The sequence below is a fragment of the Phalangium opilio genome, unplaced genomic scaffold (genome assembly GCF_054372755.1).
Source record: "Phalangium opilio isolate 3A_F unplaced genomic scaffold, DU_Popi_V2 ptg000011l_1, whole genome shotgun sequence".
In the NCBI taxonomy this organism is placed as follows: Eukaryota; Metazoa; Arthropoda; class Arachnida; order Opiliones; family Phalangiidae; genus Phalangium; species Phalangium opilio.
Window position 1 is genome coordinate 7,838,532 of NW_028324147.1, and position 25,886 is coordinate 7,864,417.

Here is a 25,886-nt window from a genome sequence, read left to right on the forward strand (position 1 = left end):
AGTTTAAGTCTCCCGGGCGTTCTAAGAAGATACTGTATCCCAAGAACGATGAGGATTTATTTTTTTATTTATTTAATTCAAGGACGAGTGTGAAATAACTTGACAACCATTTTATCAATTTAGATCCATGATTTTATCTGAATAAATAGGGAAATTTATCGAATTTCAAACGTTAATTTTCTTAATTAAGTAGAAAATGCTGAGCCTGTCGTAGTTGAATTTAATTCTATTTTTTTAATTATTGTTTTTATAAACACCTCCCTATTATGAACTACTTCGTATACAGGGTGTTTCTAAAATGTTTGTCAGAAATTAAGCGGGTGTGTTCTTTGGGCGATTTCTCTGACATTTTGACCTGACGGACGTTTTCGAGTTATGATTTGATTTTGTGTTTTACGAATAACCCTTTAAATTTAACTATGATTGTCTTCCAGTTTCTGGGGACAATCACTGGGGAGTACGCCTATTGGACGATTAGTACCACCTGACGAATCCCGTCCAATAGGTGTACTCCCCAGTGCTTTGCGGAGAAGGCTAACGCGTAGTGTCCATTACGGAAACTATTCGAAGCGATTTCAACAGCCTCAGTTCACACCTTAAGACGTACGCTTCTGTTATCTTTTCATTGGTGCTGTCTGCTAAGGCCGGTAAAAATACACTTAATACCGGTCTTATCCCATGTGAAATACCCCTGAAAACTAGAAACTAGCCGCTTTAAGTTGGTTCGCGAAGCAACTTCAAGAAACAGCGTTTGTAATTAGCTTCTCGAGTATCAATTTTTGTTCACACTTAACTTAGGAAGCGTTTTGAATCGCTTCGAACCTGTTTCCCATGTAAGTGTGAACGTGGCTTAAATCGCATATATCTTCATTAATATTGTAGATAAAAACATGGTTCCAATTCGTATATTCATTATTTTATACGCTATTTGAATTAAAACAGAAAAAAATAAATAATATTCTAGGCTTATGTATCCCTTTAAGGAAATTTAAAGCATTTTTTAACCAAAGAGGTTTCGGGGAAAATTAAATAGAAATGAAAAGAAGAGAAGGAATCTTAGTTATTTCAACAATTTCTCGTCGATTGTTGCTGTACGCGTTCTCTTTAATTTGGGGCTTTCAGAAAATATTTTCGGGTCGGAATTAAAAGTCCGCCCTTTTGAGGGTCTCGGCGCTAAATCCGTAATCACAGCGCGCGCGCGAAAATTGTCAGATTTTCTCGTAAATATCAGGTCGTTTAACTCTACGGTCAGAATTATTTTCTTATTCTAGAATAAAATGTTAGTATAAGAACCGAATAAATTGCCCCGGGGGCTATTTTTTTTTCCAACGCTTGAAATTTGGACGTAAAAACTTTTTTTTATTTAATCGTAATAATGGGTTAGGCCCGATGCTCCAAGAGACTGACAGATCCGCAACAATCATCTCTAGCTATAGCTTGAGCATCTCTCTACCTAACCTTAAAAAACATCCCGAATATATATTTTTTCCTTCTCTTTTAAAAATATTTCGAGTTTAAAAAAAAAACTCGCTTTTGTGGGCATTTAATGAAAATTGAAATAGATCCATCTTTCTCTTCTCTCGAGGTTTGATCGTGAAAGGAGATCTTTGTGCGGACAGTTTCTATATAACTTGCTTTTTTTTATCCCGTATTTATAAACGTTTTTAGCAGCCTCTTAAGCCACTACTATATTCTAAGATTTACATAGTTCGATTTTTTAAATTTGTTGTAGATGGAATGGTTTTAACCCACAAAAATTAAAAGACATTTTAAGGGATGTGCCGGGCTAGATTTGTTTTCTATTTTAATCGAAAGAGCGTGTAAAATAATGAATTATTATCATTTGGTTGCCACGGGTCAGGGAAAACCTGGAAAAGCCAGGGAATTGAAAAATGGGCCGAAAAGGTCAGGGAATTTTAAAAATTTCAGCAAAGTCAGGGAGTTCTATTTTAGCGGGTAAAATTTCAGGGGATAAGTCTTTATTGAAAGAGTAATTAAAGTGTCTCCCCATCAGAAAACTCTAGAGCAATCATTAAAAATGTCTAGAATTGTTTTTATAAAGTAAATGCCTTTAAAATATCTCTTAGACTGTTATTTATAGCTAAAATGATTCTTATTCATTTTGGTACAACAAATACAGTGGAAAACTTAATGTAGAGAATTTATTTAATTATAAGCACTTAAAACGTGCTGTAAACATTTACGCTTTCGGCCTAAAAAGGTCAGGGAAAATCTCAGAAAAAGGTCAGGGAAAACCAGGAAAAGTCAGGGAATTTGGTTCTGAAAATTCCGTGGCATCCCTGTTTCTATCTACAATATTATAGAAGATATGAGCGATTAACCCGTAATTTACTGAAATTGTAAGTTGTAAAAAAGGTTAGTTTCCCAAAAAAAATTAAAAACTTTCTAGTGTTTAGTGTCTACATTGACTGGAATCTCTTCCCGGTTTTTAGTCCCTTAAAACACCCGGGAAACGCCGGATAGCTTAACTAATATTTCACCATCAAGTAAATTAACTATCATTTGAGCTGGTGGAACCCGAATATGACCACTAATTATTATTTTTTTAACACTCTGCATTATTTAGGTGTCGATAACCCTAAGGATGTGGTCAATTCGACTTATCGCTTAGAGCAATAAAAATACCTTTTGTATTTCCATTTTTGGATTTTTAAAAAAGAAGGGATGGGAGAGGGGATATACTTCTTATAATTTGTTCGTTAGGCGCGATGTTTTTTCCTGGATATATAGTGAAAGAAATGTTTGTTTATAATTAGAGTCCGCCCCTTTAATTATTGGTTTCGGATTTAATCCAAGCCGCGCACCACCAACAACACAAAAATTGCAAAAAATATATCTTTTCCAAACCCAATTAGAACGACAAGGGACATCGTAATTAACGCCAAGACCTCGTATTTTTAATCGAAATTTTTTTTTACGACTTATATTAGAGAGATTAAGCGACCAAAAATCATTTTTTAATGTAATGTAATACAGGGTAGGGTGTTTTTAATAAGTTTAGGCATAAATTAAGGGGATGTTCTTTGACATTTTGTCGTCTGGGTCACTGTTTTCAAAATTTCAAGTTATCAGAAACATCCTGTATAGCTTGTGAATAACTATGAAGTTCTTTTTATTGATGCTTAAACTTTCTAGAGAAGTTATTTCAGGCCTGTAGAATCCATAGAGGGGTCGGATAACTCACCATAATCTTAAATTATATCTGTATTGTAATGTAATTTTCTTTTAGAGCATCAATTTTGGAAATTTAAACTCAATTATAGTTAAAAATTTCGTATATGAATTTAAGCGTGAAATGGCTTCTAAAAATGCAAGAATCGATAACTAATAATTCTCAAATTTTCATTTGTATTTTAATGTTAGTTTTTATTTAACAAACCGAGGGTTGCAGACCATACCCAAGGAAGAGTCTGTACCTGTTAAAAGCTAATAGTTAATTACCTTACAAAATTTTTGAATTATTAGTTATCGGTTCTAGAAGTTTAGCAGTAAGGAATGATTAAAGCCCAAGAAAATTTTAGCTACAATATTTCATACACATATTTGGCAGGACAGACAGACAGACATGACATCTCAAGCATCACTAGTTTATAAGATATGTTCCATAAGTTTGGCACTACCTATACTTCGTAATGCTAGAGACTTACAGCTTGAGTAAGCTCGAGAACGACAAGCGAGAATTGAAGTCCTACACTCGGTGGTTAATTTTCCAGGACTTCCATCTAGGTCCTATTTAGTCTGCATTGACAGCAACTCACCAGGCGTATGTCGCTTTACCTCGAATCTATGACCTACTTCACTTCATGACAAGCTCCAGTTTGTAACCAGTGACAAACTTATAGCCAACATATCTTATGATCTTATGCTGTAAACACACAGATGTTGATAAAATAGTCAGAGAAAATATTTTATAATTCTAAGAAGTGTCACACCCCTCGAATACGCAAATTTAATCCCTTCTCAAAATATTTTTTCCGAGTCAAAAAGAGATTATCTTAGAAAGTTTATAATAAATTGTAACATAATCAAAAATAATGAGTATCGTGATGACTTTTTTTTGTTTTTTAGTTTACATGTAAATTATATTTGTGAGAGATTGATAACTGGAGGGCTATGCTGTGTCTGTTTTTGATAATTTCACGGTTTATTTTTTCTTCTTTCTTTTTTCTGTAAATTCGGTTTTAATATTATTCTAAACTCATTAGAGGCCTTCCCTTAGATATCTGTTTATTTTTTAATTTGTTTTTAATTTTCTGGTTTTGTACAATCCATATGGCATATTTCTTATATTACAGTTAATGATCATTTGAATCTAGGTGGCGCCATACTTTCCCGAAATACCTTTACCGTAAAAAAAAGGTAAAATTCGGCTAATGAAAATTAAATAATTTAAATTGCATTTAGGAGCGTCTTTTTTTATGAAGGAATTTGACCTTCTTTTCTTCATTATTATTATTATAAAGAATTTCTTAAAATGTAAAATTTAATTTTTGGGGCTTTACCTTGAAATTAAAAAGATACTCCAGACTAAGTATTTTGAAGCGTATGAAATAATTAATGTATTCATTGGAATTAGGCCTATATAGTGAACATCGAAACTATTCTAGTGCCACAATGTTTGAACAGGGATAGATTTAATTTTCGAAGTAGGAATGGAAAACGGTTATTTACTTCAGTCCGACTCATGCCCCAGTATAGAGCCCCTCCCACCAACAAGTAACGAAAAGTTTAAATTATCTTATTGGCTGACTTAAACTACGTTTTGATGACGTTGCTGACGGGGACGGCGAAAAATACGTAATTCCTTTTTCCCTCTGTCGCTATGACCCGCCTCATCTTTCATACCCCTCCGTCCCGTGGAAGGGGGTCCGGAACTTTGACGCGCGCCCACATTACTCTGTTCTCCATTCCTACTTCTAAAATTAAATCTATCCCTGGTTTGAACTATCAAAGCTGTCACTTTTACTAGTCCCCTTTATGATTGCAGTATCCATGAAATCGCGTGCACTGCCTTTTCTCGTGAATCCGATGGCCCCACTAAATTACTAAATAACTGGGTATCATAACTCCGTTGGTTATTACATAATCATTATATAACCACATGGAGTAAAAACTGTCCTAAACTTACAACGATGGCTCATTTGCTGCTGGTGATATTATAAATCATATTAAAATCTTTTAGAATTGGCTGGAGGTCCTAATAGAAAAAGGCTTTAAATATAAACATTGTTATGCATTTTTGCATCACGGTAATTTCCCTCTGAACCAGTTTATTAAATGATCAACATTTTTCCCGTAATCATTTTCAAACAATGAAAGAATGAATGAACGAATATTTGGGCATGCGTCCGCCCAACGATGTTTCTTACGCCATAAAGATCGAGTCTGCATCGAAAGATATTTGTTAATCGTTTCTCGCGTACGTACGCTGTGTTACGTGAAGTTGCTTAATGCCCCGTGTCCTGTTCTTGGTGTAAAATACAACTCGCCCTCGGGGCCAATCGAAAGCCCGCGCTCGGCTCGCCTTTAAATCGACTTAACTTCCTAAATTGCCCGCCGGTACGAATGTTAACACGAGGGACCGGATATCAGTCAGTCTGTAGTTTGATTACACGATATATTACACTTACGCATGTTTGAATCAAGTTAATTTTTAATTAAATTGCCTTGTAGAGAATTTGTAAGGAGTAGGAGTGTTTTTGAAAACCATTTTCGTATATTTTTGCCTGTTTTATGCTTTACTATAGTAGGAAAGGGGCTGGTGTTGCCAGTTAGAACGTTTTGGTTACTCTTCTCGCCGTCCTTTTTGAAGATGGTGGCATATTTCAACCCAAAACCCATAAAGCCCTTCTATAGGATATAATGAATATTAATGAAATCGGGTGAAACGAAAGTTTTTATGCAATTTTGGCCGCTATTTTCCAAGATGGCCGTGGTTTGGAAAATATTTCTTAGTGAGTACCGCAGTGTGCTAAATGTTAGTGAAATCGGTTGAAATTAACCGACGTTATTTCGTTACGTTTAAATTTTGGTCGCCATTTTCCAAGATGGCCGCGGTTTGTAAAAATCTTTGATAATGAGTACCTTCTACTTAAGAGTAACGTCCTAGCAAAATTTTAGCTTTCTAAGTAAAGCGGTTTGATTTAGGACTTTATTTTTACTATTATAGATAAGGCTCCCTAACCCTAAATAATTTCAAAGTCATAAGAACATTAAAACAGAAATACCTTAAAAAATTATGAAAAATAATAATAGTTTAGGAAAAGCGGAGAAAAAATATTGAAAAATAATAATAGTTTGGAAAAAGCGGAGAAAAAATATTGAAAAATAATAATTGTTTGGAAAAAGCGGAGAAAAAATATTGAAAAATAATAATTGTTTGGAAAAAGCGGAGAAAAAATATTGAAAAATAATAATTGTTTGGAAAAAGCGGAGAAAAAATATTGAAAAATAATAATTGTTTGGAAAAAGCGGAGAAAAAATATTGAAAAATAATAATTGTTTGGAAAAAGCGGAGAAAAAATATTGAAAAATAATAATTGTTTGGAAAAAGCGGAGAAAAAATATTGAAAAATAATAATTGTTTGGAAAAAGCGGAGAAAAAATATTGAAAAATAATAATTGTTTGGAAAAAGCGGAGAAAAAATATTGAAAAATAATAATTGTTTGGAAAAAGCGGAGAAAAAATATTGAAAAATAATAATTGTTTGGAAAAAGCGGAGAAAAAATATTGAAAAATAATAATTGTTTGGAAAAAGCGGAGAAAAAATATTGAAAAATAATAATTGTTTGGAAAAAGCGGAGAAAAATATTGAAAAATAATAATTGTTTGGAAAAAGCGGAGAAAAAATATTGAAAAATAATAATTGTTTGGAAAAAGCGGAGAAAAAATATTGAAAAATAATAATTGTTTGGAAAAAGCGGAGAAAAAATATTGAAAAATAATAATTGTTTGGAAAAAGCGGAGAAAAAATATTGAAAAATAATAATTGTTTGGGAAAAGCGGAGAAAAAATATTGAAAAATAATAATTGTTTGGGAAAAGCGGAGAAAAAATATTGAAAAATAATAATTGTTTGGGAAAAGCGGAGAAAAAATATTGAAAAATAATAATTGTTTGGGAAAAGCGGAGAAAAAATATTGAAAAATAATAATTGTTTGGGAAAAGCGGAGAAAAAATATTGAAAAATAATAATTGTTTGGGAAAAGCGGAGAAAAAATATTGAAAAATAATAATTGTTTGGGAAAAGCGGAGAAAAAATATTGAAAAATAATAATTGTTTGGGAAAAGCGGAGAAAAAATATTGAAAAATAATAATTGTTTGGGAAAAGCGGAGAAAAAATATTGAAAAATAATAATTGTTTGGGAAAAGCGGAGAAAAAATATTGAAAAATAATAATTGTTTGGGAAAAGCGGAGAAAAAATATTGAAAAATAATAATTGTTTGGGAAAAGCGGAGAAAAAATATTGAAAAATAATAATTGTTTGGGAAAAGCGGAGAAAAATTATTGAAAAATAATAATTGTTTGGGAAAAGCGGAGAAAAATTATTGAAAAATAATAATTGTTTGGGAAAAGCGGAGAAAAATTATTGAAAAATAATAATTGTTTGGGAAAAGCGGAGAAAAAATATTATTAGTAGAACTCCAAGTTTTGGGACAAATAAACTTGAGCAGAAGTCGAAAGTCGTAACCGAGTTTGTTGCATAGAAAAAGAATTTTATGTCGTACAGATTTAAATTTCTTTGGCGTGTAAATAAAAATACGTGCTCATTGATTTGCGAAAGCCATACTGTTTTATTTTATAAAGACTCCATCAATACAAAACAACCCTGATTTTTTTTTTTTTTATTTGGGTAAACTTGGAAATATCTTGGAAATAGTTTTTGGAAATTTCTTAAAAATACCAAAAATCCTGTAGATAAATTGTCAGCATAATCCTCATTATCTTAAATCTAAATAAAAACTTGATGCTATGCTAGTGGAGAACTGGAGACAGAGGTAAACTTTACGCTAGAGCTGACGAGATAAACTCTCCGAGCCCTCTGTCTGCAATGTAACGCCGTGTACGTGTTCTGAATGAGTAAAACATTAATTCGAAACTGAATCAACTAATTACTCGATCCTCTCAACGCGTTACCCGATGGGGATGAAGTCGTTTCTTAACTATACATGCATAGCGATGAAATTAATAATATCAGTTTTGCCTTAATTTCTAATTAAACCTTAATTCGACTGATCTCTTTAAACTCTAAGGTTAACAGCCGATCGTGTATGTATAAGCTTTTAAAATTCTTATAAACCACCCCGGGGAAACACTCCACTCCCAAATTAAATTTAGAATTACTCTTGAATTTATGTTATACAATGTTGTAAATTGCTTCGAACTTGTTTTTACGTTTTTGTTTCATTTTTTTATTTCTTTCTATGTGACGTAGGGATTTAAGTTTTGCGATTCTTGCTGGTCAAGAAAATAAATAGGAACCTTGTGTGACAATAGTTCTTAAATAAAATATGATTAAAATTAAAAAATCTGATTTTAATATAATTAAAAAAATTAATTGATATAATCTTTTAGTTTAAAAAATCTGATTTTAATATAATTAAAAAAAATTAATATAATCTTTTAGTTTAAAAAAATCTGATTTTAATATAATTAAAAATTTAATCTTTTAGTTTAAAAAATCTGATTTTAATATAATTTTTAAAAATTTAATCTTTTAGTTTAAAAAAATCTGATTTTAATATAAGTTTTGAAAATTTGATCTTTTATTTAAAAATAATCTGGTTTTAATATAATTTTTTTATATAAAATTTATCCTTTAATTAAAAATATCTAATTTTAATATAATTTAAAAATTAATATTTTATTTAAAAAATCGAATTTAAACATAACTTAATTTTTTTTAATCTTTTAATTTAAAAAAAAATCGGATTTGAACATGAATTAAAAAAAAATTAGATTTAAAAATAATCTCGGTTTTATTGCGGGTAGATAATAATAGAATTCAAATTGGGCGATATAATTATAGAGAAGTTTTATAATCCGATTATAATTTATAATTTTTGACCGGGCCGGATATCAGTTGACCTAATGACCCTTATTTTATTTATAATGTAGCTTGTTTACTACCTGCAGCATCCAAAATAATCCAAATTTTAGCAAACGCCCGCTTGGGGCGTCAAGATCGCGTTTCAGGCTTACAGACATATCCGATTTCAAATATTTTCTGTTCATTATCAATTTAATTCAAGCATCAATCAAAATTTCCCAAAAATATAAATATGTTTCTCAGGTGTTTTTTGTTTTTAGCATAATTTTGCCGTTGAGGGGCGATCTTCGAAGGTAAATCAGAAGGGGATGGTGGGTAAGCAGTGAGCATGTATGAGATGGAGAGGGTTTGGAGAGACCAAATTCTCCATCAGCTCGGTATCAGTTCCGCGCATGCGCAGTCAGCCCAACAGAGAGGAAAATAAAATCAAGAGAAGTTTGTTTACGGCCAGGCTACAGTTAACCACACTGATCTCTGGTGTATGCCTCTAACCGTCTTTTCATATTAACCCTTTAATAGACCATTTCGATGTCTAAGTGGGAAAGACACGGGGGTAAAACTCTGCCTTCCATCTCGCTTTTTGGCGCCTGCGCTGTAGTCTTTTTGTATCATGAGAGTGCACAGAGACGGCAATGTCTCAACCCCCTTCTACGTCCCGGTACTGGCGGTTGCCTACCCCCTTTTTTACGTCGAAAAGGACTATTTCCTTAGCGGATCACGTGACGTCTGGCTTCTCGGCTGTGCGCCGAGTTAGGTGCGCGTGAGAGAGATATCGGACTGTGCCGTTACAGTTACCTTTCCTCTTCCCTCTTGTAGTCTCCTTCTTATACTTGCTCGCTGGGGTAAGGTAAGATAGGTGAGCAATTACCAGTTTTATTTGCGAGTTTTTGATGGTTTGTAATATTATCTAGCGTGGGCAAATGGCTGCCTCAAGGCGTTAGGTTCTTAACATCACGATAATCGCGATTTCGCCCGGGAATTTTAAGTATTTTTCTTTCGTATAAACGCATTTTAAATTGGTTTTTTTTATTTTTTATTTTATTTTAATATTTGTTGTAACCGACACGGGGATAGGATATATTGGAATTGCTTATAGTTTCTTAGTTTGACCCCAAATTATAATGCAATTTGCAAAAGAAATATATATTTCATTCAAATTAGTTTGATGGGAAATTGGAATTTTATTCAAATATTTGTTTCTGATTTGAATATAATATGTAAGGAAGTTTTTTTATATGTGGCCGAGTGAGGGTTTAACACACAAATGTTCAACGAAATCGGTAAGCGCCGTAATTTTTTATATTTAGACCCAAGTCTTGTTTTATCTGAAAATAGCAGTTGTAAGGACTGAATAAATCGGTATAGCAAACTGCAGACCTATGAAACTGTGTGTACAATTGGAAATAAGAAGAATGCCTTTGATTTCACCTGTAATTTAATCAATTAATATCTAAATTAAATAATGAGAATGAGTAATTACAATAACTATAAAATTAAAAATATGCGAACTAAAGGCTTGAAAGTTAAACGGCATGGGTTCTGAGCCGCATTAATATTTTAACGCGTTAGCATGGTTTCCCGTTAAAGTTAACTAGTAGCAAAGGTGCCTGGCATTGCCAGTCAACGCTTTTGGGCCATTTTTATTAGTTTCCAGGCCGCCATTTTAAAATATGTCCGTAAAACGAAACTCAAACGCCATAAAGCCCGTCTATAGGACACCAGTATACTAAATATCAGTTAAATCTATTGAAACGCGCGAACGTTATTCCATTAAGGTTTATTTACATTTCTGGCCGCCATTTTTCAAGATGGAGGTGGATTGGAAAAATATTTCTTAGAACGCGCCTTCTACTTATGAGTAACGTCCATGGAAAATTTCAGCTTTCTATAGCTAAAGCGGTTTGGGCTGGGCGTTGATTATCAGTCAGTCAGGACTTATTTCTATTTTTACATACAGTTCATAGGTCTGCAGTTTACTATAACGATTTCTTCCTTCGGCAGTGTTGCGATATCCAAACAAAGTAAATGTAGCTCTGATTTCTTCCACACACTGTTATTGTCTTTTTCTCGGAGATTCATAGCCCATTAGCCCTCAGTATCAAGCTTTTGAGAACACCTCAATACTCTTACACGTTTTACTAGAATCAATGACGCGTTCTGTGTCATGAAGATTAAAAATATCTTAACAAACTTATAAAATCTCTTAAAAACAAAAAAAAAAAATAATAATAAAAAGAATTCCAATTTTTCCGTAAAAATTTCCTAGAAAAATTACAGGATCAACTTAATTTTTATTTTTCTGCGAATAACAATTATTTATTTATTTTTTTTCTTTTCTTCTTGGAGTTTTTTACGGTGAATATTTTTCTGTAGAAAATTCCATTTGTTTCTATAATTTTAAAAAAATTGTGGGGTTGGTCTTTTAATGTTATTCAACATGTGGAAGGTGGGTGCGGAACGAAATAAAGATTTTTTTTACAAAATTCCCGAGCCTTAGAAGAAAAAGTTTAATTTAAAAACAAAATAATTTCTGGTTTTATAATAAAATTTCCATTAAAACAAAAACTGAGAAATAAAAGAAAAAAATTAGAAAATTAGCTTTTCTACGATTTCAACGTTTTCGACGTCACTCTTGGAAAATTAAGACAATTTCTGTTTCTGGGAAAATTACTCCGCTGACACGGGCAGCCAGCCACGAGTGGGCGGGGCTAATCGTCTCAAAGACAATTACGCAATGACATTAAAGGACATACGCGATCTAGTTTTGACCTACTCCGTAATTGTTGATGATTTCCAATATTTCAAAATTGTATCATTGAAAATATTCTTTATCAAAAAATATTCAAGAAAAAAAAATATTGAAATTTCACCTTTTGAAAAATTTCATTTCCATAACTGACCAATCACAGAGGTTTTTTTTTTTAATTTGCGAATTAGTTTATGTCACGTGGTAATTTAAGGCTTAAAATGCAAATTTGTGCGCAATACTTGTTGCGTATTTTCAAAATTATATTTAAGCTAGAATGTGTTCTTTATTAAACATTCGTCTGATTTGATGAAAATTTGCATAATTATTATTTTTCTAATATACAGTGAAAAGTCATTAAAATATAATTTTCTACGTACATTAAGTGAGACCAATAATTAATAGGTAGTTTTTTAAGGTAAATATCAGATATTCTCAAGGTGGTTTCTGATGATTATTTAACAAATTTCCAACCTGACCATAAAAAAAAAAAAATTAAATTTCATTTCGAATGCCAAATTTTGGAATTGAAGATTAAATTTTAAGACTTTTGAATTAATTAATGATTAAATTCAATATTTTCCTCGGATTTTAGAAAGATTTGATCAATTTAGAAACCAAAATTGAAGTAAGGGAGTAAAACGGGGAAGGCCCAATATACCTACCTTACGGCGTTAAACCGTTTTATTTATTTACGGAACTAGCGCCAAATTATTTCATATCTGTTAATCATGTTGAGAGATATGTGAAGCTCAATCGAGCCAAGCTTCTTGCTCTTATAAAAATTTTGTGTTTCTGGGAATTACGCTAATAATCGTAATTTTTCTAGTTTTGTTTAAAAGCAATTCATTTCCAATCTCCCCCTTTTATACTAAAATTCGCCTTAGAACCTTGATGTACAACCTTGGAGAAAAGAGGTAAAATGGAGCGGCAATGATGAAGGGCCAACTGCGGCCATAAAAGTCTCCCAGTGTACCTTGCGCACGCCCCTGCATACCCTTCAGCAGGCCTTTGTTAAGTACTGCCACGTAGCGCCATTGTATTTGTACGAGAGCTAGAGTATTTTTTTAAGACACAGGGGGCATCCTCGATGTACGATTCCGTACCTTACGACCCTACCGAAACGCTGAGCATGCTGGGAGAACTTCGTTGCCGTATTTGGGGGTACAGAGGCTACGTTATAGGTATTTAAGGTTTCTACTCCATCTCGCCTCTCCTTCAAGGTACAAACAACATAGTTTAGAATTATCTAATGGTTTCCGTTACAATAGTTTTACCTCGGAACTATTCGGGTGCAAAACCAGAGCTAACTTTATGTAGAGCGAGAACCAGAGAGAGAAAGAGAGAACCGGAGAGAGGGAGCAAGAGAGAGACAGAAAGAGTAAAAACGGGGGGGGGGGAACCAATCCACTGAGGTTCCATTCCCTTTCGAGCAAAAGCTTTCTCGAAGCATTATGCAAAATTGTTTATGAAAAATGTTTCACTTTAGAAAAATATCCCGCGATATATTTTGTTACCCCCCCCCCCTCCCTCGTAATTTTATTTGCCCCCCCCCTCTCCTTTCACCCGACAACTGAAATTCCGTAAATTCGCGTCTCGACGAATCAAAATAAAGCCACGAATAAAAGATACCACCCCTTCAGCAGCGGAGAACCCAAAAAAATACACCAAAAAATCAATGTAATTATGGATGCTTGCTAGTATTTTGCTAGTCAAGGGCTCGGATACTTGAAATCAAACTCAAACTAATTTTTTACAGTTTAAGCATTGTTTTCGGTGTTGTTAGTTATACAGGGTGTTGCGAAATGGATGGTACGACCTATGTTTAGTACAGTGGGTTCTATGGACGAAAATGTAACTTCTATTGTGACTTTTGTCACAAGGGCCACCATTTAAAGTTATGATTGGAACTCTTGTTAAATTTATTTAAGATATTAAAAGGCAATGCTAATTTGATTAAGGGGTCATTCGTAAAACACTCTATTCATAATTTGTACATGGTTCATACAAACCTGGAAAACTCTGGGAAATAAATACTTGACAAATTACTCAGGGAAATTTGTGAGATTTTAGTTAAGTTTTGTCTGAAGGGGTTGCTTCAACAATGTAGGGTTTTATTATAAAGTGTTTAATTAGGTGGCCTTGTACCTGGAAATGTTACGGGAATATATGGAAAGAACCCTGGAAAGGTTACGGAAATATATGGGAAAGAACCATGGAAATGTCACGGGAATATATGGGAAAGAACCCTGGAAATTTCAGGGAAATATATGGGAAAGAACCCTGGAAGTTTCACGGAAACATATGGGAAAAAACCCTGGAAGTTTCACGGAAATATATGGCAAAAAACCCTGGAAATTTCACGGAAATATATAGGAAAAAAAACCTGTAACTTTCACGGAAATGTATGGGAAAAACCATGGAAATGTCGCGGAAATATATGGGGAAAAACCATGGAAATGTCGCGGAAATATTTGGGAAAAACCCTGGAAACTCAGTCAAATCGGTTTTCCAAAAGTTGTATGAACCCAATTGTAAATGTAGCTTACAACATTGCGACATGGTTTGTCTGCTAAAACACAGTATAGAAAAAAACCCATAATTTTAAAAATCTTTTAACATAGTAAAAGATCTTAAGTAACATTTAATAATTAATAAATGTGGTAAATGTCCGACTCCTCGAACGCGCGCTCGAATGTTAGAGAGAGAGAGAGAGAGAGATCCTTTAGAATATTATATACAATTTTTCTTTCAATACCGCTAGGAAATATTAAAAAATATTTTGATATCCCCTCCTATTCCGCGGGTGTAATTGACTCGGACGGGAGTCTCCCTCTAACGGCGTTTCCCGAAATCTCCCAAATCCGGGCGATTATTTTCACCCTAGCTCGCGATCGGAACGGGCGCGCTACACGGATCTTTCTCATATCTCGGCCGGTAGCCCGAGAGCGACTTTACCGTCAAAAAGTACGGAAGGCTCCCGTTTACCTTCGCCGTCCTCGTGTCGTTCAGGAGCGACCCGGAGAAGACCGAGTTTCTCCGCCGACTCGCGCTCCCATTCTGATCGGAGGAGCTTGAAAGATCCGCGAGAATATTTCACTCAACATTTCTCCAGCCGGAGTAGTCCGTTTTCTGTCCGGATCGTAGGAGTCTGCGCGTCTCGGACTTCCGCAGACCGACTCGGTTCGACTCTTATTTCGAAGGAGTGAGTCCCACTCGGACGGGGAATTTATTCATTTTAACAATCAACTGCCGCCGCTGCCGCTTATAGGAGAACCACAATTTTGGTTTCTACGACTTTTTCGCGGTTTTTCTGCGGAGATTGCGCGGACCAGATTTGCCACAAATTCTCCAAATTTCCCACCAATTCCAAAAATCGACTTTTCTGACTCGCCGGGAAAGTTTTGTGCCCCAATATCGCGTCATATTTTTCATTGTTTTCGTGTGAGGAAAAACTAAAGTAACAACACGACTAGACTTGTTCGGCTTTGGAAAAATACGATTACGATTACGGTGAGTTGAGTTTTATTTAGTTATAATTTTTTTACGTGTTTATTTGATTGAAAGAAAGGGTTAGGTGATATTGTCATAATGTCAAGTTGATTTTGTTTTAGTTGAAACTTTGTTTATGATTTTAAAAGTATTTGAAAAGTAGCTGGTTATTCCGGGTTCGTACAAACCCATGGAGAATATTTGGAAATGTCAGGGAAGTCAATTGTTGACTGAAATTCAGGGAAATTTATAATTTTCAGGGAATTATATAATTTTTTAGTAAAATTCATGGAAAACATAAGAAAATATATAATTTTTTAGTAAAATTCATGGAAAATTTAAGGAAATTTATGATTTGTTCTACTAAAATTCAAGGCAAACTTATTTAAGCAAATTTATGTTTAGTAAAATTCATTGAAAACTCAAGGAAATATATATTTTTGAGTAAAATTCAGGGAAACTTAAGGAAATTTGTGAGACTTGAGTAAGTTCATTTGCCATGAAGGGGTTGTTGCTTCAACTAAAAATAACCAATCCCGTATAGTTACTGTTCCCAATAAACCACTCTAACTAGGTGGCCTTGTACCTGGAAATATCAGGGAAATTTATTTGGGAAAAACATGGAAATGTCATAGCAAGGAAATCGGTTTTTCAAAATTTATATGAACCCTAATGCTGTTATTTTGCATTTGAAACCTTAAAGATGCAATTAGCTTTGAATTTTAGTTATCTAATTTGAAGAAATTCTGTAAGCAAAACGCGGGAAAGTTAACTTTCCATGCACGTCACGTGTGTTCTTTTAAGTTGGAAGGGCGCAATACAATGTTTTTATTAATTACAAATACACTTTATAAGTTACGAGAAAAACAACACGTTTACGTTTCAGGGTTATGGAATAACTTAACTAGATATCTTGGGGTTTTTACAAAACATTCATCCGGTTATTTTATCAAGTGACAATCGCTTTCACGAAGTCTTTAAGGATGTAAAAACGTTTTGCATAATTTTAATTTTAGACTTTCAATGTTATCGAGGTTATATGATGGAGTTTTAACTCTTAAATTTACCCTAATATACTGAAATATTTATCAGTTCTTCTCAAGCCGTTTTCATATCAGCTTATCGCTGAAAATTATACTGATTAGTTAACCTTTTCTACTATCAAAACAAAAGTAAAAATAAAAAATTATTTTTACCTTAATTTTTAGTTTAACAACTATGGCTTTTTTTTACTCCATTAGTCTAAAAGATATACAGGGTGTTTCTGATTAAGGGGAATGTTCTTCTTTGGGAAATCAATTTTGAGAGTCGAAAATGTAACTTCTATCTCCATTTTGCCACAAGGACACTGTTTTAAAGTTAAGATTGTACATAGTATTTTACGGATGACCCCTTAAATTTAATAAAGAAACTGAAAGACAATGATTTCTATTTTACTTAAGGGGTCATTCCTAAAATAATCATGGGCACAAACCGATATGAAATCGCTATATCGGTTCGAGCTTAATTTATACCAATTTTTATAGGTTAGAGGTTAATTTAATAGCGATTTTTATCGATTAATCGCGGTTAATAATCGGTAAAATATCGGTCTATATCGATTACATTGGGTTAAATTATCGGTTAATTATCTCGAAGAGTTTAAATAATTGGTATCGGTTTCATAGGCATCACTGTATAACTACTTCTGTTAATTTACGATATCGGCCATCACTGTATTTTAAACAAATATCATACGTAGAAACCCTTGTATCCTGCAAGGTCCCGAGATGAAAAATAGTTAAGATTAGTGTGTGTTCACAATTTGAATCACTTAAACAAACTTCATACATATGCAGAAATGTCTCTTACACTCTTAAAAATACTGGGTTGTTTTCAAACCAAATGGGGTCAAAAAACTACCCAAACATGGGTCCGTATTTACCCTACCCAGAAAAAGGGTTGATTTCAATTGACCCAAAACATGTTATATATTCAACCCAAAGTCGGGTTGAAAAACCACTAACTTTAAGTTGGGTTATTTTGTCAACTCGAGGTTGGGTCGAAATCGACTCGAGGTTGGGTCGAAATCGACTCGAGGTTGGGTCGAAATCGACTCGAGGTTGGGTCGAAACCGACTCGAAGTTGGGTCGAAATCGACTCGAAGTTGGGTCGAAATCGACTCGAAGTTGGGTCGAAATCGACTCGAAGTTGGGTCGAAATCGACTCGAAGTTGGGTCGAAATCGACTCGAAGTTGGGTCGAAATCGACTCGAAGTTGGGTCGAAATCGACTCGAAGTTGGGTCGAAATCGACTCGAAGTTGGGTCGAAATCGACTCGAAGTTGGGTCGAAATCGACTCGAAGTTGGGTCGAAACCGACTCGAAGTTGGGTCGAAACCGACTCGAAGTTGGGTCGAAACCGACTCGAAGTTGGGTCGAAACCGACTCGAAGTTGGGTCGAAACCGACTCGAAGTTGGGTCGAAACCGACTCGAAGTTGGGTCGAAACCGACTCGCGGTTGGGTCGAAATCGACTCGCGGTTGGGTCGAAATCGACTCGCGGTTGGGTCGAAATCGACTCGCGGTTGGGTCGAAATCGACTCGCGGTTGGGTCGAAATCGACTCGCGGTTGGGTCGAAATCGACTCGCGGTTGGGTCGAAATCGACTCGCGGTTGGGTCGAAATCGACTCGCGGTTGGGTCGAAATCGACTCGCGGTTGGGTCGAAATCGACTCGCGGTTGGGTCGAAATCGACTCGCGGTTGGGTCGAAATCGACTCGCGGTTGGGTCGAAATCGACTCGCGGTTGGGTTATAATTAATTAGGGACTGGGTTGCAACAAAAGATAACTTTAATTGTACAATAACATTTACACTTCACATTCAAAGGCCTTTCTCATGGACCTTATAACATTGCTAACGCCATTTTTTTCTTTTCCTATAATTTTATAAAATGAATCTTGAATCAGCTCCCATACTCTCTTGCATTGTTGGGGATATCCCAAATCAACTACATAAAATGTTTTAAAACAAGTGTCTACAGCTTTTACTAGCGATGTGCGTAAGTAAAAAATTTTTTCCACTACCACATAGCATAATGTTGGGCACAGAGGATCCCCAAACGTAACAATGTGTGGTTGTGGGATTTTTGAATTTTCTACATATTCTTCGATATTTTTAATATCAACCTAAAAATTTTCAAATGATTTTAATATAAAATAGTTAAAATATTTATCATTACTCGTGAGAACCTTACCCCAACATTCACAATAAAAGCACTTCTGACATCAGCTGTTGAAGGTTTAATTGTTCGTTTGCCAGCCTTATACGTATTTGACGGTACCAAGTATGGCAAAGCATAAATGCAAGCATTTTCTAAAATCTCTGAAAACAAATATAAAAATGAGCTACCTTTTAATGGTCTTAAGGAAAAATATCGAGGAAATTACTCAAATTAGCAATATACCATTATTATCCTGTTGTGGTAGAAATTTAAGTTCCCTGAGGGTAATCTCTTTCATGTCAACAAGCGCTTGTTGCTTAATTTTTTGACAGTATTTGGACCAGTTGTTAACCAGGTTTTCACAATTATCCGGGTACAATAATGAGAAATCTTGCTCAATCTGTGATGAGCCCACGAATACAGTATATAATTATTATTAAAAAATAAGTTTTTAAAAAAAGTGCGAAAAATGGACCCACCATGCCAGGTATGTCTTTCAGACGAGGGAATTCCAAAAATATCTCCCCAATATTAGAATTTGGATGGGACTTTATCCATTTTTGTCTCAAAGTGGCAGTCATCTTCATATATTCCTTTACTTGGGAATACGGCGTTGTGTTGGCTTTAAGCCAGTCTATCATTACCTCCCCTTCATCTTCATGCTCAATTTGAGGTAGTTCTGAAAATTGGAAATAGAATGGTATTTTTCTTAATGAATCAACACAAATGATTTCAATGTTAGATTGCAACGGTACTACATTCTTAATTTATTTATATTTTAGCATGTTTAATAAACACCTACCACATATTTTTGCCAACCCGGATGTGGTTGCTGACATGTCTGGTTGTTGTTCATCTATCGTAATACTGTTTTTCCTGAGCTTCTTCCTAACATTTCTCAAGCGCTCTTCTATATAGCCTGTCGCTGGGCGTTTTTGTCCACGAGAGAACCAGACCAACTAGAGTGAAAATATTGTAGTAATTGTAAGAAGTAATTTAATTAACCGTTTGAAGTACTAACATGGCCAAGATGATCTCTGTCCTCAAAATTAGGAAATTCTCTTACTATAGACTTTGAAAGTTCTGTTTTCAATGTAGGTGACGGGCTGTGAAGTGTTTCAGTATGATATATTATCAATTAAAAACGTTACCGTAAAAGACAAATTACTTTTGACCAAATTTTTCAATTAAATAAGACACCATGATCCTACACAATAGTCTTCTGGATTTTAAGGATATATGATCAGAACTAAGATTAGCACATAATTCTTTCCCTTGGGGATGATTAAGAACGGCTTCCTTCACTTTCTATAGATGGAAATTTATAATTTTTTACTGCTCATACCATTAGGCCTAACTTGATAACTACTTACAAAATTGCTTTCCGCCGCTTTCTTGGTACTATTTACCAAGTTGCTTTCTGCAGCGTTCTTAGGACTTAAGTTTAATTCAGATTGATTTCCTTCAATAATATTGTCTATGTCGACGATTTTTTTAACCGGCCCATTTGTTACAGAATCACAACCAGGCGACAAAATTTTATCGGTATTAAAAGAGTTAAGTTCATCCATTGAAAGTTGAGAACTTGTCCCAGTTTCATTATTTTGCATATCTCTGCTTTAGAAAAGAAAATGAGAGAAACAAATCCTGCCGCTTATGGCTGATATATTTGCTAGCATAGGTTCAAAGTTAATACGCAGTTAAAAATTACTTATTCCAGTTACTAATTTTCAATCATATAATGATGGTGCAACAAGTGCCCTTTCAAATTAACATTGAAATACACTTTCGGCGACTTAAAAGTACCGATGTTTCGGAACCACATAATGAGAATCGTCATTTTCATTTAAGCTGCGACTCAAGTTTAAAGGGCTAAAATCAATGATACCATCAATCGACTTAAGTTCTAGCTTGAAAGGAATGACTGGCGCTACTTTATAAGCATGATAATGTCGTTCAAAAGACAATGTCTCAAGAAGCGAAATAATAAAATAGAAAGACTGCTGGCCTATCAAAATTATGTATTCTATCTGCCCGAAACGCGGCAAGTCATCACTTGACACTTGCAACACCACTGTATTTCCAGGTTTATATGTAATGCCGTAGTACTTAACCCAATTAGAACACCCTACATCTTCGTAAACTGATATTTTCAACAGTTTGGCAATTTCTCTTCCATGCTTTAAATTGACCACCAGAATGTTATGGCACAAGCCAAATTCAGTGTTTCTTTTATCAAATGCTTTGTTATTCCGAGAGTTATAGGCAAACATCATTTGATGTCTGAATGAGAGAGACTTCGTAATATTCTTGAAATTGCAAATGATGTGCGCATACCTTTTAAAAAAGTTATGCTTAGCTTCAAAGCGAATAACACCAACTCTCGTTAATGGCCCGATTTTATAAATGCAATCGACATAATGTAACATAAAATGATGTTTTGGTTTTAGAGAGCGGTCTTGAAATAAACTCAAAAAGCATTCATGATGGTCAGATATAATCTGAGCAAGATATGGAAGATGTCCTTCAAAAATTAAGGGTGAAAATATGATGTCTGTGCAATCTATAAGCATAAGCAATAACTCATAAACTTCGTGCTCTACTGGAATTAAATCGCCTATCAAAAATGGCAAATATCTCAACAAGCAGGCAAATTGCGATGCAGTTTGTCCGGTTGCGCCATCTGGGTTTTTCAACATATTTTTAGTAATGGGAGAAGGTTTATTGTTCATGTCAGGTCCAAATGCGAAATTAGATAATCGTGAGTTTAGAGTATCCAGTGTTAAAAGCTTCTCAGAAATGAGCCTACCCAAAATTAGTTTGACTTCCAGAGGCCCAACCCCTTCTAAAATATCATGCATTACGTCTGGGACAAAGTTTGACGTTACGTGAAAATGTTTGAGTTTATTCAAGAGGCAGTCTCGTTTTATACCAGTTTCAGCTGGAATACCAATAGCCACATCATTCTTATAGTTATTTTTATTCCTTTGCAAGTCACGGCTAAGGATCGTTTGGGTGGTCATATCATTTCTATGGACCTTACAAAATCTACAAGAATAATTAGCAGTGAAGCCTTCAACCAGACCAAGTAAAGAATGTATACCCAAATTATCACCTGACACTAAAGCTAAATAAGGAAAAACAGTGCCAGTATAAGAAGCACAATCAATATAAATACCATTTGATTCTAGCTCGTTGAACTCTGTAAAAATATTTGAGACAACAGTATCCATTCTATTTGAGCTGACGTAGGCAGACTTACATAGGGCTAACAAAAAACAGTTATTTAGTGCAGAGTTATATTCTGGAGGGAACGCTTTGATTGTAAAATAAAATCCTAGAACCTTATGTACCCCGGTTTTGGATCCAAGAGGATTTGTAACTTCAAACTCATCAGAGTAAAGCATAAGTGGGATCAATATTTTATCGTTGGTATACTGACCGCTAATATGCCTCGCCTGTATTCCATCCTTGAAATCTCTTAGTCCATTTGACTCAGAACTTAAATAGTCTTGCACTATGTCCAAAACTCCAGGGCTCTCTAAAACCTTTTTTATAGTTTTACGAAGTGGAACTAATTGGAATTCTCGATTTTTGGCTACCATCTTAAATTCCCCTGTTTTCTTACAAACTTTATTAACTTCATCTACCCCGATTAATATATCTTTAGGAATAATTAAATCCCCTGACTCTTTGAGGAGTTTTTGTTGGGCATATTCACTTTCAAAATTTTGAAATGGGTTGCCTACATCATCAAACATACAGAAAATGTCAGCTAATAGTTCCTTAGGTATTGCTCCCAGGTTTTCTTTTAAAACATTCTTTAAATAAACTAAAATTTCCTCGATAAGGTCTTTGACGCTCAAAATTACAGTTTGAACAGTACTAGTGGTTATTGAGGGTGATGATTTCAGTTTACAGACAAACTGAATTGCTATGTTTTTTATCAACTCAAGTGATGTTTCCTGCAGAAAGGATGACTGCTTAAATTCATCATTAAGAGGTTCATTAAAACTGTTTGGTGGCATATGAGAATCAGGCTGTGTATTTAATTGACTAATATTTAGCTCTAACGGAATAGTTGAACTTTCAAACTCTTTGTGGTTTCTGTTTAGGTGACGTTTAAGTGTATGAAAGTAACTGTACGATTGCTTACAGTTATCTTCTGCACAATAAAAGGGGCCTGCACCATCATTCATGCCATGAAAATTTCTATAGTGGTAAATTAAATCACGTGGGCCTCCTCTAATTTCTTTGGTACATTTAAAACAAGTGAATCCCATAGCGCTTTATTAATCTTAGAAAAGGTTTTGAACAGACTCACAAGTTTGATGATTCCTCCAAAAGCTTTCTGTGCAAGCTCAAAAATTTCATTCTTGGACCAACAGCAGGAATTAGTTCCTTTGTGAAGTCTGGTGTTAGCATCAAAAAGGTTTCTTCGTCAATTGCATTATCTAAATATTAAAAACATTTAAAAAATCACCTTCCTCAAGATAACGAAAATTGGGCCTCGGGGCCTTGGATCACATTCACTTTCTTTCGGCAAAGCGTGCCAGCACGGATGTGTATTATTTGTAGAAGGAGTAGAGACAGAGAGAATTTAGAAGGGGAGTGGAAGGCCCGCCCTTTGACTCTATTAAACGTGATGACGCCCAAACAAGATGTCGCGTTGAGTTTTTTGGGGTAGGCGAGTTTCCGGTCACGTGTTCTAAAATCTCTCTGTTACAAACTCATCATACCGGAAATCGACCTGCCTAGATAACGTTTAGCAGACGACGTTGCGCTACATTCCAAACCACCCCTTCCACTCCCCTTCTAAATTCTCTCTGGTAGAGACTAGGCCTCTAGGGCCTAGACATAAGCGTACTAATGCTCCGCGCACAATTTTCGCGCATACCGAGCAATCAATCTCTGACGTCACGTCGTTTTCTTCTTTCCCGGCTTAATTCTTCGAATATTTCCCATATTATATTTAATATAAATAGAAATAATAGTAAAAATAAAAATGTAAATAAGATTTGCAAACGCTTGAGAAACTCCCGTCACTCGGACTCGATACACAAAAGACCGAGGCTTAACCCTCCTGAACGTTCGTAGCTCGCGGCCATCTTTATTGTTTACATGGTCTCGCATAGGTTTGGAGGGAGGGCCAAAATTCATACCCCCTTTTTATGGACAAATAAGGTCTAGCTTTTTTTAGTTGAGGGGAAGCTACGAGTCTCTACTTCTACAATACAGCTCCGTGGTGCCAGCTTTGATCCAGCCCCCATGTTAAAAAAAATTACTAACGAAAACGTAGCCCACTTGATCACGCGCTCGGGGACGCAGGCTGCTTACGCGTCCCTGAGCACGTGATCGAGTGGGCTATAGATGCTTTTCACAACCTTTACAGAGGAGTTCAGACTGCTTGGAGGGCAAAATAATCTGCAATTTTGTACGCTAACTAGCTCGGCCTGCTCCTCTTGTAGAAGGAATAATCCTCCGCGTGTGAAAACCATCTATAGCTCGCCACGTGGGTCAACATGTGCTTACAACTATCTTAGAAACACAACGAAAGGCGCCTGAAAACTATTGTTCACCCTCATGGCAAGCACATGACTCGCCAATGTTCTGGAAACAAGGAAGCACGCTGAACCGCAAAAACCCCATAAAAATTTAAAAATAATAGTCTTTAAGGTTTAGCACTTACTAGAAAAATTATCCAAATAAGCTTCGAGTGACCACGTTTTTAATTTGTTTTTCACGTAGTCATCCATACTCGAACAAATAAACCTATTAAATAAAATAATTAAAATCTATGGCAGTTATGCAAAATAAATGTAAGATTAACTTATTATTCTTATCTTATTCTTAAAGATGTTTAGGCATAGGTTTTATTTAGACAAAATTTTAAAATTATGAGGTCCAATTTGGCTAGATTAAAACATAAAAATAGTACTTACTCGTTATTATAATTATGTAGCTCTTTCCAACTCCTTTTAACCGTAATTGTAGCTTAGAAGAGAAAATTGTACTCCAAGGTGGTAGTGACCACCAGCGTCAAGCGAAAGGGAAAAATGGTGGCAGAGTGGAATCAGAGAATTTTCTTGAAAAGGGGCGAACCCTTTGTTTGCTGCTTAGCGTGTTTTTTTTTTTTTTTTTGGAAACTTTCCGTTCAGTTCAATACGATACGGGGGAGTCCCGGCCACGGGGTATGTTTTTTTTACACCTGCGTTATCCCGCTCCTTCAAAGTTCAAAGTCATTATATGTCGTTGTATAGAGTCACAAAAAAAGAGATAGAGAGAGAGAGAGAGAGTTGAAGGGGTCGCGACCGTAAGTTTCACCTTGAAATGTCAGCTAGTGCAAGCTTTTATTACTCGATAAATCTAAGGTTTGACCATATTGGCATTTCCAGGTGACTGTTACTAATTCGAACCAGAGAGAAACACAGAGGTGTTATAAGGAGCACCGCTAGAGGCACTGATGCGAGTTTCCTAACCTGCCTTGTGTAGTGAACGCGGGCTCTGCCTGGCGTTGCATTTTGGAGCATTGGAAATGACCTAAGATGGCGGCCTTCCTTATACGTGTTGTTTTCTCTGCATGTAATTCCTCTCAGATGTGCTGTACACCGATAATATACCAGCTGGATCATTTAATAATGATTCATACTTTAATTAAGTTATAAAACTTATATAATTGCGATCTTTGGGGTAGATAATTGAAGATAAATTAGGCATACGCTTTTGAAGAGAGGTTATTTACTCTCAGATCCTTTAAACATTGATTTATTACTAGGTTTTTACTAGTGTAATAAAACTTAACACACAAAAGGTAGGCCTTTTACAGATTACGTATAATGCCTTTTGTTAAGTGAAATGTACAGGGTATAAGCCGATTACCATGGTCTCTCAGAAAGTATCTGTTCAATTGAAATTATGACTTTTCAAATTTTGACCTAAATTAGGTTGATGTAAATAACTCTTATCTTGGTTAAAAAACAACCACATCAAAAATACAACAAAAAACGTATTTTAACTATTGTTGGGTTAATTTTAACCAAATCCTAAGTTGAAATAAAACAACCCAAACTTTTTAACCAACGTTTTTTAAGAGTGTAAGTGCTGTACCACCCCCGGTCGCTGTTCGGAGTACTGTTAGTTAGGTTAGGTTAAACCATACTGAAAGCTATGTCTGTCCATCCATAATGAAACTAAACCATATGTCACTTATAGTATCCTTTCTTTTATTGGTGTGATCGAGCTTGATCACACCACTGTTCTTTGAGCGATTTTGAGTCAAAACTGTCATATTGTCGTCCGGGCCACTGTTTTCAAGTATTTTACGGATGACCCCTTAAATTTATCATGACTTGAAAATAGTGTCCCTTAGAGCAAAA

General features: G+C 34.9%; 2 protein-coding genes and 1 long non-coding RNA gene across 13 annotated transcripts in view; 2 read left to right on the plus strand and 1 right to left on the minus strand.

Annotated features, from left to right (window-relative positions):
- Nucleotides 1–25,886, plus strand: part of LOC149710188 (uncharacterized) — a 321,109-nt gene that overhangs the window by 156,104 nt on the left and 139,119 nt on the right. The window contains exon 1 of one of the 3 annotated variants that reach the window (XM_089859959.1): nucleotides 14,697–15,331. The exons of the other annotated variants lie outside the window; for them this stretch is intronic. The gene's annotated coding sequence lies outside the window, so the exon portion shown is untranslated. Of the gene's footprint in view, nucleotides 1–14,696; nucleotides 15,332–25,886 lie in introns of those variants that run through there. 3 annotated transcript variants of the gene reach the window in all.
- On the minus strand, nucleotides 18,122–24,912 carry LOC149710191 (uncharacterized). Of its 9 annotated transcripts, XM_089859934.1 has the most exons (12): nucleotides 24,453–24,912; nucleotides 24,200–24,282; nucleotides 22,835–22,964; nucleotides 19,884–20,127; nucleotides 19,679–19,818; nucleotides 19,532–19,616; nucleotides 19,313–19,469; nucleotides 18,990–19,189; nucleotides 18,754–18,910; nucleotides 18,544–18,671; nucleotides 18,374–18,475; nucleotides 18,122–18,297 (listed from the first exon to the last, which is right to left on the minus strand). In XM_089859934.1, the coding sequence occupies exons 2-12, from the start codon at nucleotides 24,264–24,266 to the stop codon at nucleotides 18,253–18,255; spliced, it is 1,455 nt and encodes a 484-aa protein (XP_089716060.1). In that variant the 5' UTR covers nucleotides 24,267–24,282; nucleotides 24,453–24,912; the 3' UTR covers nucleotides 18,122–18,252. The 9 variants fall into 9 exon arrangements, with proteins under 9 accessions (XP_089716060.1, XP_089716032.1, XP_089716023.1 ...); XM_089859906.1 differs by having other exon boundaries at nucleotides 18,122–18,475; nucleotides 19,884–20,124; XM_089859897.1 differs by having other exon boundaries at nucleotides 18,122–18,475.
- LOC149710192 (uncharacterized) lies at nucleotides 24,574–25,590 on the plus strand. Its single transcript, XR_016376883.1, has 3 exons — nucleotides 24,574–24,701; nucleotides 24,771–24,823; nucleotides 24,906–25,590. It is a non-coding gene; the product is annotated as an uncharacterized LOC149710192 (long non-coding RNA).

Bases quoted from the DNA above. Each gene is read 5' to 3' on its own strand.
- LOC149710191 (XM_089859860.1), bottom strand. From the start codon at position 22,793: ATGGGATTCACTTGTTTTAAATGTACCAAAGAAATTAGAGGAGGCCCA.